This window comes from Platichthys flesus, chromosome 20 (assembly GCF_949316205.1).
Source record: "Platichthys flesus chromosome 20, fPlaFle2.1, whole genome shotgun sequence".
Classification (NCBI taxonomy): domain Eukaryota; kingdom Metazoa; phylum Chordata; class Actinopteri; order Pleuronectiformes; family Pleuronectidae; genus Platichthys; species Platichthys flesus.
The window spans coordinates 13,677,296-13,690,584 of NC_084964.1; the positions used below are offsets into that span (position 1 = coordinate 13,677,296).

At 43.3% G+C, this 13,289-nt stretch overlaps 1 protein-coding gene across 3 annotated transcripts; it reads left to right on the forward strand.

The window, feature by feature from the left end:
• The first annotated feature begins 101 nt into the window (after window positions 1-101).
• sec31b (SEC31 homolog B, COPII coat complex component) lies at window positions 102-12,146 on the forward strand. 3 transcript variants are annotated; one of them, XM_062413987.1, is made up of 26 exons: window positions 102-221; window positions 1,321-1,549; window positions 1,705-1,900; window positions 2,007-2,102; window positions 2,212-2,352; window positions 2,812-2,954; window positions 3,037-3,136; window positions 3,237-3,398; window positions 3,628-3,780; window positions 3,872-4,102; window positions 4,192-4,266; window positions 4,390-4,482; window positions 4,578-4,692; window positions 4,801-4,979; window positions 5,103-5,229; window positions 5,406-5,551; window positions 5,839-6,012; window positions 6,108-6,260; window positions 6,384-6,570; window positions 6,651-7,049; window positions 7,212-7,250; window positions 7,743-7,801; window positions 8,464-8,589; window positions 8,673-8,792; window positions 8,922-8,993; window positions 10,416-12,146. In XM_062413987.1, the coding sequence occupies exons 2-26, from the start codon at window positions 1,347-1,349 to the stop codon at window positions 10,593-10,595; spliced, it is 3,669 nt and encodes a 1,222-aa protein (XP_062269971.1). In that variant the 5' UTR covers window positions 102-221; window positions 1,321-1,346; the 3' UTR covers window positions 10,596-12,146. The 3 variants fall into 3 exon arrangements, with proteins under 3 accessions (XP_062269971.1, XP_062269970.1, XP_062269972.1); XM_062413986.1 differs by having other exon boundaries at window positions 110-221; window positions 1,301-1,549; XM_062413988.1 differs by lacking the exon at window positions 7,212-7,250 and having other exon boundaries at window positions 110-221; window positions 1,301-1,549.
• The last annotated feature ends 1,143 nt before the right edge of the window (window positions 12,147-13,289 follow it).

Here is a 13,289-nt window from a genome sequence, read left to right on the forward strand (position 1 = left end):
GAAAGATAATATAACTCCAGGTTATGTTTTTTGTTGAGCGGAGACAGTGGGGTTAACCCAGGCCATTCCATATGAAACGTGATCCACGTCGGCCACCGTAGCGCAGTGACAACACGGCTAAGCACTTTGCTCGGACTTCGCCTGTGGCTAAGCTGTTAGCTCCGGACTAGCCTCCCAGTTAGTTTTGGATGCGGACTGTCCGGCGGTGCTAGACAGTTGACGTGAGTTACACTTAGAACTATTTTTTATCATTTCATGTTTTAACATGTTTAAATGAGCCGGATACACAGCGTCTCTGTTGGAATGGGTGGTGGCCGGTGACTAGCTTGCTAGCTCGCAGCCAAGTAGGCTCCGGTTATACACTGGAATAAAACGACTGGGGAGGATGCCACACCAACCTGTTAGCAAGTTAGCTTCATGATTATTGTTTAAATACAGTGGTACATTAGAGTTATTAACAGACTCCCTCGAAAACTATCTTAGAGTTAGATAATGGCTGCAGTCAGGTTGTGTGTAACGTCAGATGAAGCTAACGATACGTGTGTGTGGAGCCGCTACGATCAGGTTATTCTTCCTTAAATTGTGATAGTCTCGTCGACAATTGATTATAAACAATATCAGCGGTAACGACAACAGTTGAATAAGATAAGATCGTGGTGTAAATAACAGCTTGTTTTGTGGTGACTCGTGTTATTAGTTGCTTTGGCATAAAAACGCATTAGCCACAATTCCAGGAAATAGTCGGAGGTAATCTGTCAGTAAGGGTGGTACCCTGCTGCAGTCGAGTCAGGTAAAGAGCAGGAACATGTGCCTCCAGGGTCTGAACTCATTCTCCAGATTGAGGAAACATCAGTGACAGTATTGAGCGATCAAGTCTGTGTTCTTTTAAACCAAATTGTATGTGTGAACGTGGGTTAGATATTGTAGATCAGTCCAGTCAGCAAAAGATAAATGTGGTTTGAAACCCACATTATGACTTGTACATTTAAAAAGTAGAGTTTACTGCTTTTTCCCCATCTAGACTAAATTAGACCATGTTCAGATCAGATCAGAGCCATTACAGCTGGTTAAAAAAGATTGTTGTAGACCAAGGTTACATTTGGGAAATCTTCATTTGATTTGAGAAACCAATGCAAATGCCAGTACACAAAGGTAACAACCAGTCGTCTGTGTTATTTGTATGGAGAAAATACACTGTCTTTAGGTTCATATTTGTGTTTCTTAATTTTTCTCCTTTGACGTTGCTGTGAGTCCATGATAAATGTTAGGCGAACAAATGTTTTACCTTTTGATTTGTAAGGTGTCCAAACGTCTGTTCAGGACTTTGAACTTGTACTCGGAGGAAGATGAGGCTGAAGGAGATCCAGAGGACTGCCCACCAGGCATGGAGTCCTGCAGAGCACCATCCCATCCACCTGGCCTTAGGGACATCCGCCCAACAGTTGGATGCCTCTTTCAACACCACCGCTGCCCTGGAGATATTTGAGACAGACTTTTCTGACCCCTGTCTTGACATGAAGCTGAAAGGATCATTACCCACTGCAAACAGGTAATCAAACAGATCAGGTTCAATAATATGATTTTAGATGGCGCAATGTATGGAAGCAGAAATTATGCAGAACGTTTGAATTACTTGGTGCACTTCAGGTTAAGTTATGAGTCTGTCATTTGCAAATATATCACTAGATATTTAATATTCCACAGGTTGCACAGCATCGTGTGGGTGAACTTTGGAATGGGAGCAGATGGTATTGGAGGAAGACTGGTTGCAGGCAGTGAAAATGGCGCATTGACAATATATAATCCAGAGGAAATAATGAACTCCGGACCGGATACAGTTGTGGGACAGTCTGACAAACACACAGGACCCGTTCGAGCTCTTGATTTCAACCCTTTTCAGGTAAATGTCTGACTTCTGAATCTTCAGTGTCCTGAAAGACGATTATATTCTCTTTCCTGGGACTGTGTTTGATGTATCAATCTTTCTAAATTGCTTCCCCACTCAGAGTAATCTGCTCGCATCAGGAGCGAACGATTCAGAGATATACATCTGGGATCTAAACAACCTGGGCAGTCCAATGACACCCGGAGCAAAGTCACAGGTGGGTGCATGACTGGGAGAGCACAGGTTTTATGAAGTTTACAACGTGAATGGTTGTCTCAGAAAGCAGGTTGGTTTTTGACTGTAACGGCCTCCATCTCTTCTTTCAGCCTGCTGAAGACATCAGTGTAGTGTCCTGGAACAGGCAGGTTCAGCACATCCTGGCCTCTGCCAGCCCCAGTGGGAAAGCAGTTGTGTGGGACCTGAGAAAGAACGAGCCCATCATCAAGATCAGTGACCACAGCAACAGGGTTGGTGGCTTGAAAAACCTCATACAAGTCCAAAGTAAACCTTCTGCCAAATCATTGCAAGTTTGTTTGTCATGGATTAAGTAGAAGGCTCATTGGCCACACTTCAGCAACATTTACTTTTTGTTCTTACCCTCTGACCACTGTACTGTAATCGATGTATATACTGACCCCTGGGCTCTTAAATTATTCAACAACAGCTCTGTATAAAACAGGCTGTAAACACTTAAGTTTATGTTGAGAAATAAAATCTTAGTGCACCCTGGAGTGTCTCTAACAGACAGTTATTGATTTGATTGATTGATGTTCAACTCGAGAGCTTCTCAACGGATGATTCGTATCTACTTTTAAAGGGCAGGATACATATTGACAATCTTTTTAAGCCGTTAAGGTTTGACAGAAAGTTTAAATGTTTGTGTTGCGCCTTGTTGAAATTCCCTTTTATCCGTTATGTGGTTTCAGATGCACTGTTCAGGAATGCTCTGGCACCCGGATGTAGCCACTCAATTGGTGCTGGCCTCTGAGGATGACCGACTGCCAGTCATCCAGATGTGGGACCTCCGTTTTGCAACATCACCCCTCAAAGTCTTTGAGAACCACACAAGGTGAAGCTTTAACATTTTGATTTGTTTGTTTTGTCATTGACCATCTTGTTGTGTATCTAACATTGTTAGTATGTTCTTCCAGGGGAATTCTATCCATATCCTGGAGCCAAGCCGACTCCGAGCTCTTGCTGAGTAGTGCTAAAGACAACCGGATCCTCTGCTGGAATCCAAACACTGGAGAGGTATAACACATTAACTGTTGCTTCTCTAAATGGCTTCGTCCCTGTACAGTGACTTGATTATGATGCCATAAGTTATCATGTGTCAATTCCCCCATTTTAGGTCATTTACGAGCTCCCAACAACAAACCAGTGGTGTTTTGACGTTCAGTGGTGCCCCAGAAATCCAGCCCTGCTTTCAACAGCATCATTTGATGGTAGAATCACCGTCTACTCAGTGATGGGCGGGAGTTTGAAGGCTCAGCAGCAAAGCACGGCTGATAAGGTGAGGGGTGTTCTGTCTTAATGTGGTGAGTTTCATTCCTAAGGCCTTGCACTGTTCATAGCATTGTTTATCCACAAGATGGAGCTGGTGTAAAACTCCAGATTCCTTTTGAGTTTTTTTTTTCTTTATTGATTACCAGGATAATTGAGTTTTCTGTTGATTGACTGCTTGTTTCATCCTGTTTTCTAGACTCATGCTTGTATTTAACATTTAACATTGTATTCAACAGATATCCTCCTCATTTGATTCAATGGATCCCTTCGGTACAGGGCAGGTTCTGCCTCCCCTGCAGGTCCCTCAGCCTGCAGCGCAGGACACCATCGTTCCTCCTCTGAAAAAGCCACCGAAGTGGGTGCGCAGGCCAGTGGGAGCGTCCTTTGCTGTAAGTGCAACAGTAAAATATTTTATAAGCAGGTTTTATCGAAAAGGGAAACATCTTTACCTTTACGTCCAATCCATTGTTTGCTTGGTAGTTCGGTGGAAAGCTGATAACCTTTGAGAATCCCAAGATGCCTCCAGTGCAGAGCCCCCAGCCCGTCCCCAGGCAAGTGTTTATGAGCCAGGTTACCACGGAGACGGAGTTCCTCCAGCGCTCCAGGGAGCTGCAGGCAGCGCTGCAGGCGGGTTCGTTCAACAACTACTGCCAGGCCAAGATTCAGAACGCCAAGTCAGATGCTGAGCAGGACATATGGAAGTTCCTTCTGGTGGGGCCTTACACACTGACATATTATTTATTCTGTCAGTCGGATTTATACTCTTGTATTTTAAAGTAATGACCTTTCTCTGGTTACAGGTTAATTTTGAAGAGGAAGCTCGCATTAAATTCCTCAGACTCTTGGGTTTCAACAAAGATGACTTGGAAAGAAAGGTATTTTCCCTGTGATTACAACTGCAGCTATCTGCTAACACCTATCACACATAAACATTTGCCCGTAAATCATCATCCTCATCCTCATCCTGTGTCTTTGTTCTGAAAATGTTGTTCCTTCAGATTTCAAAATGCCTGGGGAAGAGTTTTCAACCAAACGGTCATGGAGTTGACGCCAAAGATCTGGCAGAAAAGATGCAGCGGCTCTCCACCGAGGTCTGCACACAAAAGTATTTATTTTTCACGTCTTAATGGTCATTTGTAAATTTCAGCTCATGTTTACCGTGCAATGGTGTCTGTCATGTTTCCAGAGATCTGATGAATTTGCAGGAGTTGATGCGAGAACATCAGGTTCTGTGTCACCAGCAGACTTTTTCACTCAGACCCCAAAGGAAACCTCCAACTTCCAGATCCCTGTATCATGTGGTAAATACCATTTATTACACACTAGCTCTGATAATATATCTTGCACCTCGTATTTGTGTCCTTGTTACGGTTGCATTATTTATGGCTAATGACCCTGTTCTTTTGAAGACACCGATGGGTTGATAAGCCAGGCGCTGCTGGTCGGAAACTTTGAGGGAGCTGTGGATCTGTGTCTGAATGACGGTCGGTACGCTGAAGCCATCCTCCTCTCGATCAGCGGAGGAGAAGAACTGCTCAAGAAAACTCAGCAAAAATACCTAAGCAAGCAAAAGAACAGCATTTCAATGGTGAGAGAATCAATGTAAAGATGAAATCGTCACATTTGATTCATCAATTGTACTTCAATCGAAGGAATCACATGAAAAGAAATATCGAAATGGGAAGTTAATAAAGATTATCCTCTTCTCTAGCTGATATCATCAGTAGTGACCCAGAACTGGAGAGACATAGTGCAGAGCTGTGAGTTGGACAACTGGAAGGAGGCTCTGGCTGCTCTCCTGACCTATGCTCACCCTGAAGACTTTGCCCGTCTGTGCGGTAAGTCTCTCACACACTGAACGTGCTGCGACTTGCTCACATCCATGAGAACTGCACTGCTTCAGCGGTACTTGTTTCACTTGCTGAATGGCATTCCTGCCTACGCTCATCCTCTCTGCTCTCATGTCAGCCTTCGCGCTTTCTTTACCATTGTTTGATTGTGTATTTTCCGGTAGATACGCTGGGAGGCCGGTTGGAACATGAAGGAACGGAGAAGCGTTGCCTGCAGGCCTGTCTGTGTTACATCTGCTCTGGGAACGTGGAGAAGCTGGTGGAGTGCTGGGCCTTGCATCGAGACTGCTCCTCCCCTCTTGGTTTAGAGGTCGGGTCCTGTAACAATGAAGCAAATTATGTTTTGAGACTATAGTCAAGTCTGCCAGAGAAGATATGTCAGATGTCTTGAAGTACATGTCAGAAGGATCCCATCCCCTATTAAACAAATTAAGCATGTTTAAATTTCCATCATAAAGAAACGCTACGGCCTGCAAATTGGAAAATAACCTGAAAGATCATTTTTATGGGCTGCACATTCGATGCCTTATCGTATCCCCAATGTGAGAGCGTTGAGGATTGCCCCACTAACAGTGTCATGGGCTGTGTGTTTCGCAGGATCTGGTTGAGAAGGTCATGATGCTGCGGAAGTCAATCGAACGCCTCCGCAATAGCGAGGTGGAAGTCCAGAGCCCCATCCTGGCCGAGAAGCTGACCTGCTATGCCGGCATACTTGCTGCAGAGGGCAGTCTCTCCACCGCCATGACCTACCTGCCTGAGAACTCGGAGCAAGTGAGAGGGAACCCAGCTGACCTTAGTTTAAAACCCCGTCTTTTGATTTGGATTGCATAAGCACCTTTTCGTATTTGTGCTCTTTGTCTCCCCAGTCTGGGATCATGATGCTGAGGGACAGGCTGTTCCATGCTCAGGAAGAAGCTGCCGTTCGACAGCAGCCTCCAAATTCCTTCAACAGAGTCGATGTGTCGACAGCCAAGCCGGCTCCTGCTGCTCAGCCTCCTGCACCCAAAACACAAATTATGGTATACATTTACCAGCAAAGCTTAAAATCATTTTTGTGTTTGCAAGATTCTTTCTTATCTAGTTATGAATGTTGGGGCTTTTCCTTAAAACATATTGAGCAACCAGTTTTTTTTTTTTATTAGGGTCAGTACCAGCCCTCTGCTCCTTCCCAAGTGGCGCCACAGAATCCTATGGCATCGTTTTTTACCCCAAACGCTGCTCCAATCAGCACTGGCCCTGGTCTGCCTCCTTCCTCTCATATACAGCCGCCCGGTGCAGCCCGCCCTGCCAGGAGGCCATCCTACCCACAACATCCGCCTCCGGCTCCAGGTTTGACTTTTTGTGTAGCCCTCTTATTTCAAGCTGATCTTATTTGATGCATAATTACAATCACTTGTGTCTTTTCCCAGGTTTCCTGCCTCACCAGCCATTCCAGCCTCAACCTATGTCCATGGGCGGACCCTCTTCTTTCCCTCCTCCAGGTCCTTCTATGCCAGCTGCTGGCTTATCTGGACCTCCACTACCACCTTCGTCATCAGCCCCGGGAGGCCTCCCCCCCATGCCCAGCCCTGGGGTGCCACCAACAGCCTTCATGCCGTCTACCTCTTTACCCTCAAACTTCATGCCAACCAGCTCCCAGCCGGGAGCCCCAGTTCCCATGTACCCAGGGGGCCCACACAACCAGGGGCCAGTATCCCCCATGACCTCTGGTCCCTACGCTCCTCTTGGATCAGGGTATCCACAGGGAGGCCCCGGAGCTCCTGCTGCAAAGCCCTTCCCAGCCCCTACTCTTGCTCCTCCTCCTACAGGTACATGTTGATCACGTTTATAGTCAAGAGATCAATTATCTTTATTCCATTTTTTTTTTTTTTTCACAGATGTTTATCCAAATAATTTTAGATAGTGACAAACCTACAAAGCAATACAGATAATTCTGTTACTCATGCTTTTACTCCTGATTTGACTTGCAGGACATTTTCCGTGGCTGTATTCCCAGTGTGACCTTGAAGGTGACAGTGTTAGGGCTGGATATGGAATTAGATGCATTGACAATTATAACATTGTATGCCTGTACAATACAATATTGATTTTATTATGTTATATCTTTGCAATAGATTGCATTCTGTTTTTGCAATCTATTTTTTTTATTTCAGTGATCAGTCAGTGTGTGTTTGATGCTTTTCTTGCAATGTGTCAGGGAACTGCAATAATTAAAATATTTATTGTCACATTTTACAATACTTGCATTCACTTTATATGTTAAATGCTCATGATTCCTCAGCCTTTGGTACGTATGTGACTGCTGCCTGAACATTTGCTGTTTTGTTTTTGCACACATTGCTCAAGTCTATGGACTAAAGCTGTGTTCTCACTGAAAGCGTTTTGCCATCTAAACTAAAACAAAGCTTGTCACGCAGACATTATTTGGCTGCTTGAGTGTGACCACATGAAGAAAAATGTTACTAGATTCTCTCTAATTCTCACTCTTCTTCTACTCGTAGGATTTCAAGAAGGTTGGAATGATCCACCCGCTGTCCGAGGTGGACCTAGGAAGAAGAAGGTATTCACAGATTTATCACTATTAAATCGTCTTTTTGGTTATGAAAGTTTTGTCCAGTCCCTGCAACAGTTAAATGTGAAATATACTTAGCAATCAAATAATTTGTACAGATCTTGTCACCTTCTCTGCTCCCCTTGCTGACTTGTTTTCTTGTTACTAGTTATTGTGAGAAAAATAAATATTCAAAAACTAAAAGCCAGGGTTACCACTTACACCTTCATGGCTGAATTGCTACACAATCCTTTCACTTACCCTCAGGTGAATGTAATATTCTCCGGATTGGAAGCACTTGGCGGCACTTAATACCGCCCAGAGGTAAATAATTAAACCCACTAAGAGCCCAGTTCAATAATTTAAGGTTTTCCAAAAACAATGTATTTAATTACAACATTTCGTTTAAAACCAGTTTGTGTAGTAAAGAACCCACAGTGGGGAAGGAAAACCTTGTTCTCATTAAGCTGATCTCCAGCAGCAGGATTCAGATGTTTTGAGCAAATAAGCTCTAATAAAGCAACTGTTCACCATCTGCTCTGACACAAAGTTAGCAACTAGTTGACTTAAACTTAAACTAAAAATCAATATTCAGTCAGCAAGGTTTGGAGTTCCTATTCATATCCTCCCCCTCACAGACTTATGGTTATGTTACTTTTTTCTGTTCACAGATCCCTGATAACTACACTCCACCAGCACCCATCACAGCCCCTGTGATGGGATACCCAGTGGAGGCCCCTCAGCCTCACGACCACGCCCAAGTCCCCCCTGGAGCCCCCCAGGAGCCCAGCGTGCAGGTACGTGTGTCACACGAGGCTGCTCTCTGAAATCTCAGCAGCCACAACCATAGCAAACACCTCTAACACCTTGTGTTGCTCAGCTCCTCCAGCAAATGCCTACGGAGAGGGTGGAGCAGAAAGAAATCCCCGCTGAACACATGGTACTCAAATCCACCTTTGACAGCCTGGTGCATCGCTGTCAGCTCGCAGCAGGAGACCCTGTAAGTCCTGCTGCCTTTTCTGCTGCTGCTGCCTGTCATCCAGGTCTCATCCAAGTGTTTGTGCTAAACCTTGTATTGATTTAAAAAGTTTGATGACATGTTAAAAGAGGAAAACTGTTTTCATTTCAGCAAACCAAAAGGAAACTTGATGATGCAGGCAAACGTTTGGGGATCCTCTATGACAAGCTGAGGGAGCAGTCGGTAAGGAATTACTACATGTAGCCAAGGTCTTTGATATGCTGCCAAAAAAATTATTCCAAAGACCAACAATGTTCTGAAAGTAAAACACCCAGTGGAAGACGAAATCATTATCATTCAGAAAAAAGTAAAACCTCTTAAGCTTAAGGGATCATCAATCTTATGAGGAAGGAAACTGTTGGAACCCATGACAGTATATATGTAAAGATGGACAACGTATCTCAAGGTCTGAGAAGTAGCGTGGTCCCATCGATAAATGATATATAACTAATTTAAACCACACTTACTGGATAAAACGAATACTTCATCATACATCAGTCTGATAATAAATCACCTTAAATGACAGAAAACAAAAACTTGACTTGGAGAAGGTGAGTTTATAACTTTACTGCCGTTAGCCACCAGGGGGCGATTGAGACACATTTGGCTTTCTTTTTTGCAGAACTTGCTATATTCAGTCTAAACCATCACCCAGTAACTTTATTAATATCTGCTTATGTCAAACATTACTTTTCACTTTGCAGATAGAAATCGGAACAGCGTCCCACAGATCACCTCAGATCAGTCTCAGGCTGAGGTTTAATAATCATGACTTTAACTTGTCAGAGCATGAATGTCATTAATCTCTCCCCTTATATGGAAGACTGTCGTTATTATTAATGTTAAGACCACACCTCTGCTTCACCTGTTGGAACACGTCAAAATGTCTGACCTAGAAAAAGGTCCCATCAATAACTTACTACTTTCCAAAGTATACATTTGTCGTTTAAAACTAAATTATAAAAGATAAAAAAACACAGTAGTGGTGAGACAGCAACTTTTAAACCCAGTGCACAACTCTTCTCAACCACAACAGGTGTTACTCACAAAATGTTCTTGGCTAAAAAACTATTTCAATCATTAATCTGTGCCTTGTCTTTACTCTGTGGTGGTGCTGGTTGCTTGTTTTCTCACTGAAAGTGTGAGAGTGACCTGCAGCAACTGAGCCACAGCAAGTAAAGACTGGCTGCAGGACTTAGTCTGTGACACGCCAGCTCTGCCTCACAAAGAGCTGTTCACCACTCTTTATTCACAGTTCAGTGAAGTTCCACTGAGCATGCAGAATACCAAACCCATCAGTTGCCGTTGTCATGATCGCCTTGTTTTTGGGATTTGGCGAGTCCCCCCCCCCCCCCCCCCCCCCGCTGCTGCAGAGCAGTGGATGCTTGTTTATTCAAAGTATATTTATATTGAACTTATAACCTGTCCAAAAAAATTCAACTCTATACCTCCTTCAGCCCCTGACAACACACATCCCTTGTTTACCATGTTTCCACTTACAGACAGTTTTTTGGAGTCGGTAAATAAGTTCTACATCTCGAAAAGCAACAAAATGATGCATGGATTGTTTTCACATCTGATGTTGTTCCTTTGCCGATCTCTCAGCTCTCTCACAACATCCTGAACGGGCTTCACGAGATCAGCCGCTGCGTGGCGAGCCAGAACTACCAGCGTGGCCTGGAGGTCCACACCCAGGTGGTCAGCAGCAGCAACTTCAGTGAGATCTCTGGCTTCATGCCCATCCTCAAAGTGCTCATGACCATCGCCAACAAGCTGGGCGTCTAACCCTCCCCCGGGGAGGGGATACTCCACCAACCAGACTTCAGTGTTATCATATTGTTATATATGTATTTATTTCTTTTTGACCTGATGACGTGCTTTGAAAACGAGATATCAAGATGGTATTGCAGATTTGTGATCTTTGTCACTCCACACGTGCTCCTTCGTGAAGGACTCAGCTGATTTTGGGCGGCAGGGAGGGTTCTTGTAGAGATGTGTCGATGTTGCTGTGGTAATTTTACAAAAAGAGAAAGATGAATGTACTCTGACAGTTGTGTTTCTGTGTAAATTCAACAGTTGATGTAATATACAAAGCAAGTTTGAATCAAGGTGGGGTTTATACGAGTAGATAATCCACATTTGCGACACCGGTGCTTAATTTTTTTCTTATCACGTTTGTGATTAACGTCCGACACAAACAACCTGGACCTCCACTGTCAGGATGAGGGTTTAAAATACTGTTGACTTATTTTCCGAATAAGACATTATCTTCGATTATGGTGTTAACCTTTAGTTACTAGTTAAATATTTCATTCATATATTCGTTAACATGTTACAGAGCAGAGTCTGGTTATGAATCAAACAGTTAAATGAACAATGCTAACATGTAGAGTTTGGGTTATTTTCTTTCTAGTTTTACAAAAACTACAACTCCATTTTATTTTGCGTTAAGCAGATGGCAGATGGCAAATACTTTATGCTACACGTCGATGTCACTGAATGCAGTGAAAACTGCATAATTCAATTAAGAAGTATCCATGTCTTCATAATCTAAGGTCGGAATACTCCACACGTCTTGACTGCATATTCCTAGTATGCCGTCATTTGGGTTAAGTTGATCAGAAAATGCTGTTTCTAGTCTTACTCAGATTATTTGCTTTATCGGGTTAGTATCGTACACTGATGTCCATGTAAACTGTCTGTTTAAGTGAGAAACCGCCTGATACTGAAGTTCTTTTTACAGAGGGGCGTGTCGTTGAACAACAAACTCTCTGATTGTTCTCTTCACCTGCAGTAACCGATTGTGTCCAGTTCATTGTGCCATGAGGGGTTTTTGGGGGGCGAAAGCTCTGCAGAAGGATTTCACCGATCCCTGTTTCCTCATAGTTGGTGTCAATGGCTGAATGTAAATGAGTTTCCTCCTTTCACCCTCACACCTGATTCACTCCTCACTGCTGAGGTAACACGGCAGCTAGGGAACAAAAAAAAAAAGATTGATGATTTATGTCTGAACTGAAAATGAATTGACATCCTCTTCTGTTAAAGATGCTTGTCCTCCGGCCGCCTCTTATCCTTTGTAACTCTGAATGACTTTTTTTTTCTTTTTTTTTGTATTCATACCGGTCATATATCAGATCATACAACATGAATAAACTGTTAAATGGAATAAAAACAAAACGCTCTTGAGGTTTGTAGCTGGACATTTCGGTGAATCATGGCAGCAGAAGGCAGTGAAGTGCCTCTGTGCTCATTTTGGTTGCACAGATATTTATACCATCCACGTTGCTTACTTTACTCATTTCGGTATCTTTTTCAAATAAAATCCCTCTTCTAAGAGTTTGAGCTTTGATTCGTTCATTCAAAAAATTAACTGACAAGTGGTTTTCTTGATGGTTTGCATCATTTATGAGGAAAACTTGAAAATTCCCTCATTCATTCATCATTATTGATTTGAGCTGTTGCTTTATTTGCAGTAAAGCCACATGTGACCCTTTGTTCATATTTGAAAATGGAAAACTCAGTAGCTTTATATATTAAGTTTAGCTACTAACTTCTTGTTTTAATCAACAGCTGATACCTAAATTAAACATTAGTAAATAATATTTTTTTGGTTAGAGGTTTGCTGAAGGTGCCTCATTAGAAAACTTGGGATTTTGTACTCAAGGTATTCGACAGATAGATAAACAGATAGATAGATAGATAGATAGATAGATAGATAGATAGATAGATAGATTGGTAAATAGGAAGCAAATGTACAAAATCAAAATGCACAATCCTACAGAACAGAAGGTATTTTACTTCTCTGAAGGGGAGGGGGGGGGGGGGGCAATGTGTACTTTAGCCACAAATACACTTGTCTTGTGTCAGTAAAGTTTTGTAACATGTGAATGGTGCTCTTGCTTTGTTTGAGCAGTATTCCCACTGGGTGTTTTCCATTTTATGACAACACGTGATTTTTCTCTTCCTTTACAAGGTACTCGACACGTATTTGCTTGGTGCTCTGTCAGGGGTGTAAACTCACACACACACACACACATGCACATGCACACCCTCTCTCTCTCTCTCTCTCTCCCCCTCCCCCTGCTGCTGAATGCACCTCAGTCTATATTTACGACCTAAGCAGATATCAAAACTCGCCGCTTGGATCCACAGTCACTTCAAGATACGTCTTGAGAGTTTGTGATCTGGATCGTCACCCGCCCTTCGTCCCATTGGTCCAGGAGGATCATAAGTCAGATCTTGGCCCGTGATTGGTCGGCTGCAGTCAGACGCTTCTAACCCCGCGTGGCGTGAATGTTTTGGGGGCCGATGATGAACTACAGTAACCTGGTGTCATGTCACCCTGGGGTGATGGTAACATGCAGCATCACACCACCAGCAGTTGAATGAGTGAGCCAAGAGCTGAGTGTGACTCTGTGACATGTCACTGTGGGAAATCTGATCCATATTTATGCACAAACAATATCTATTGTTGTATAT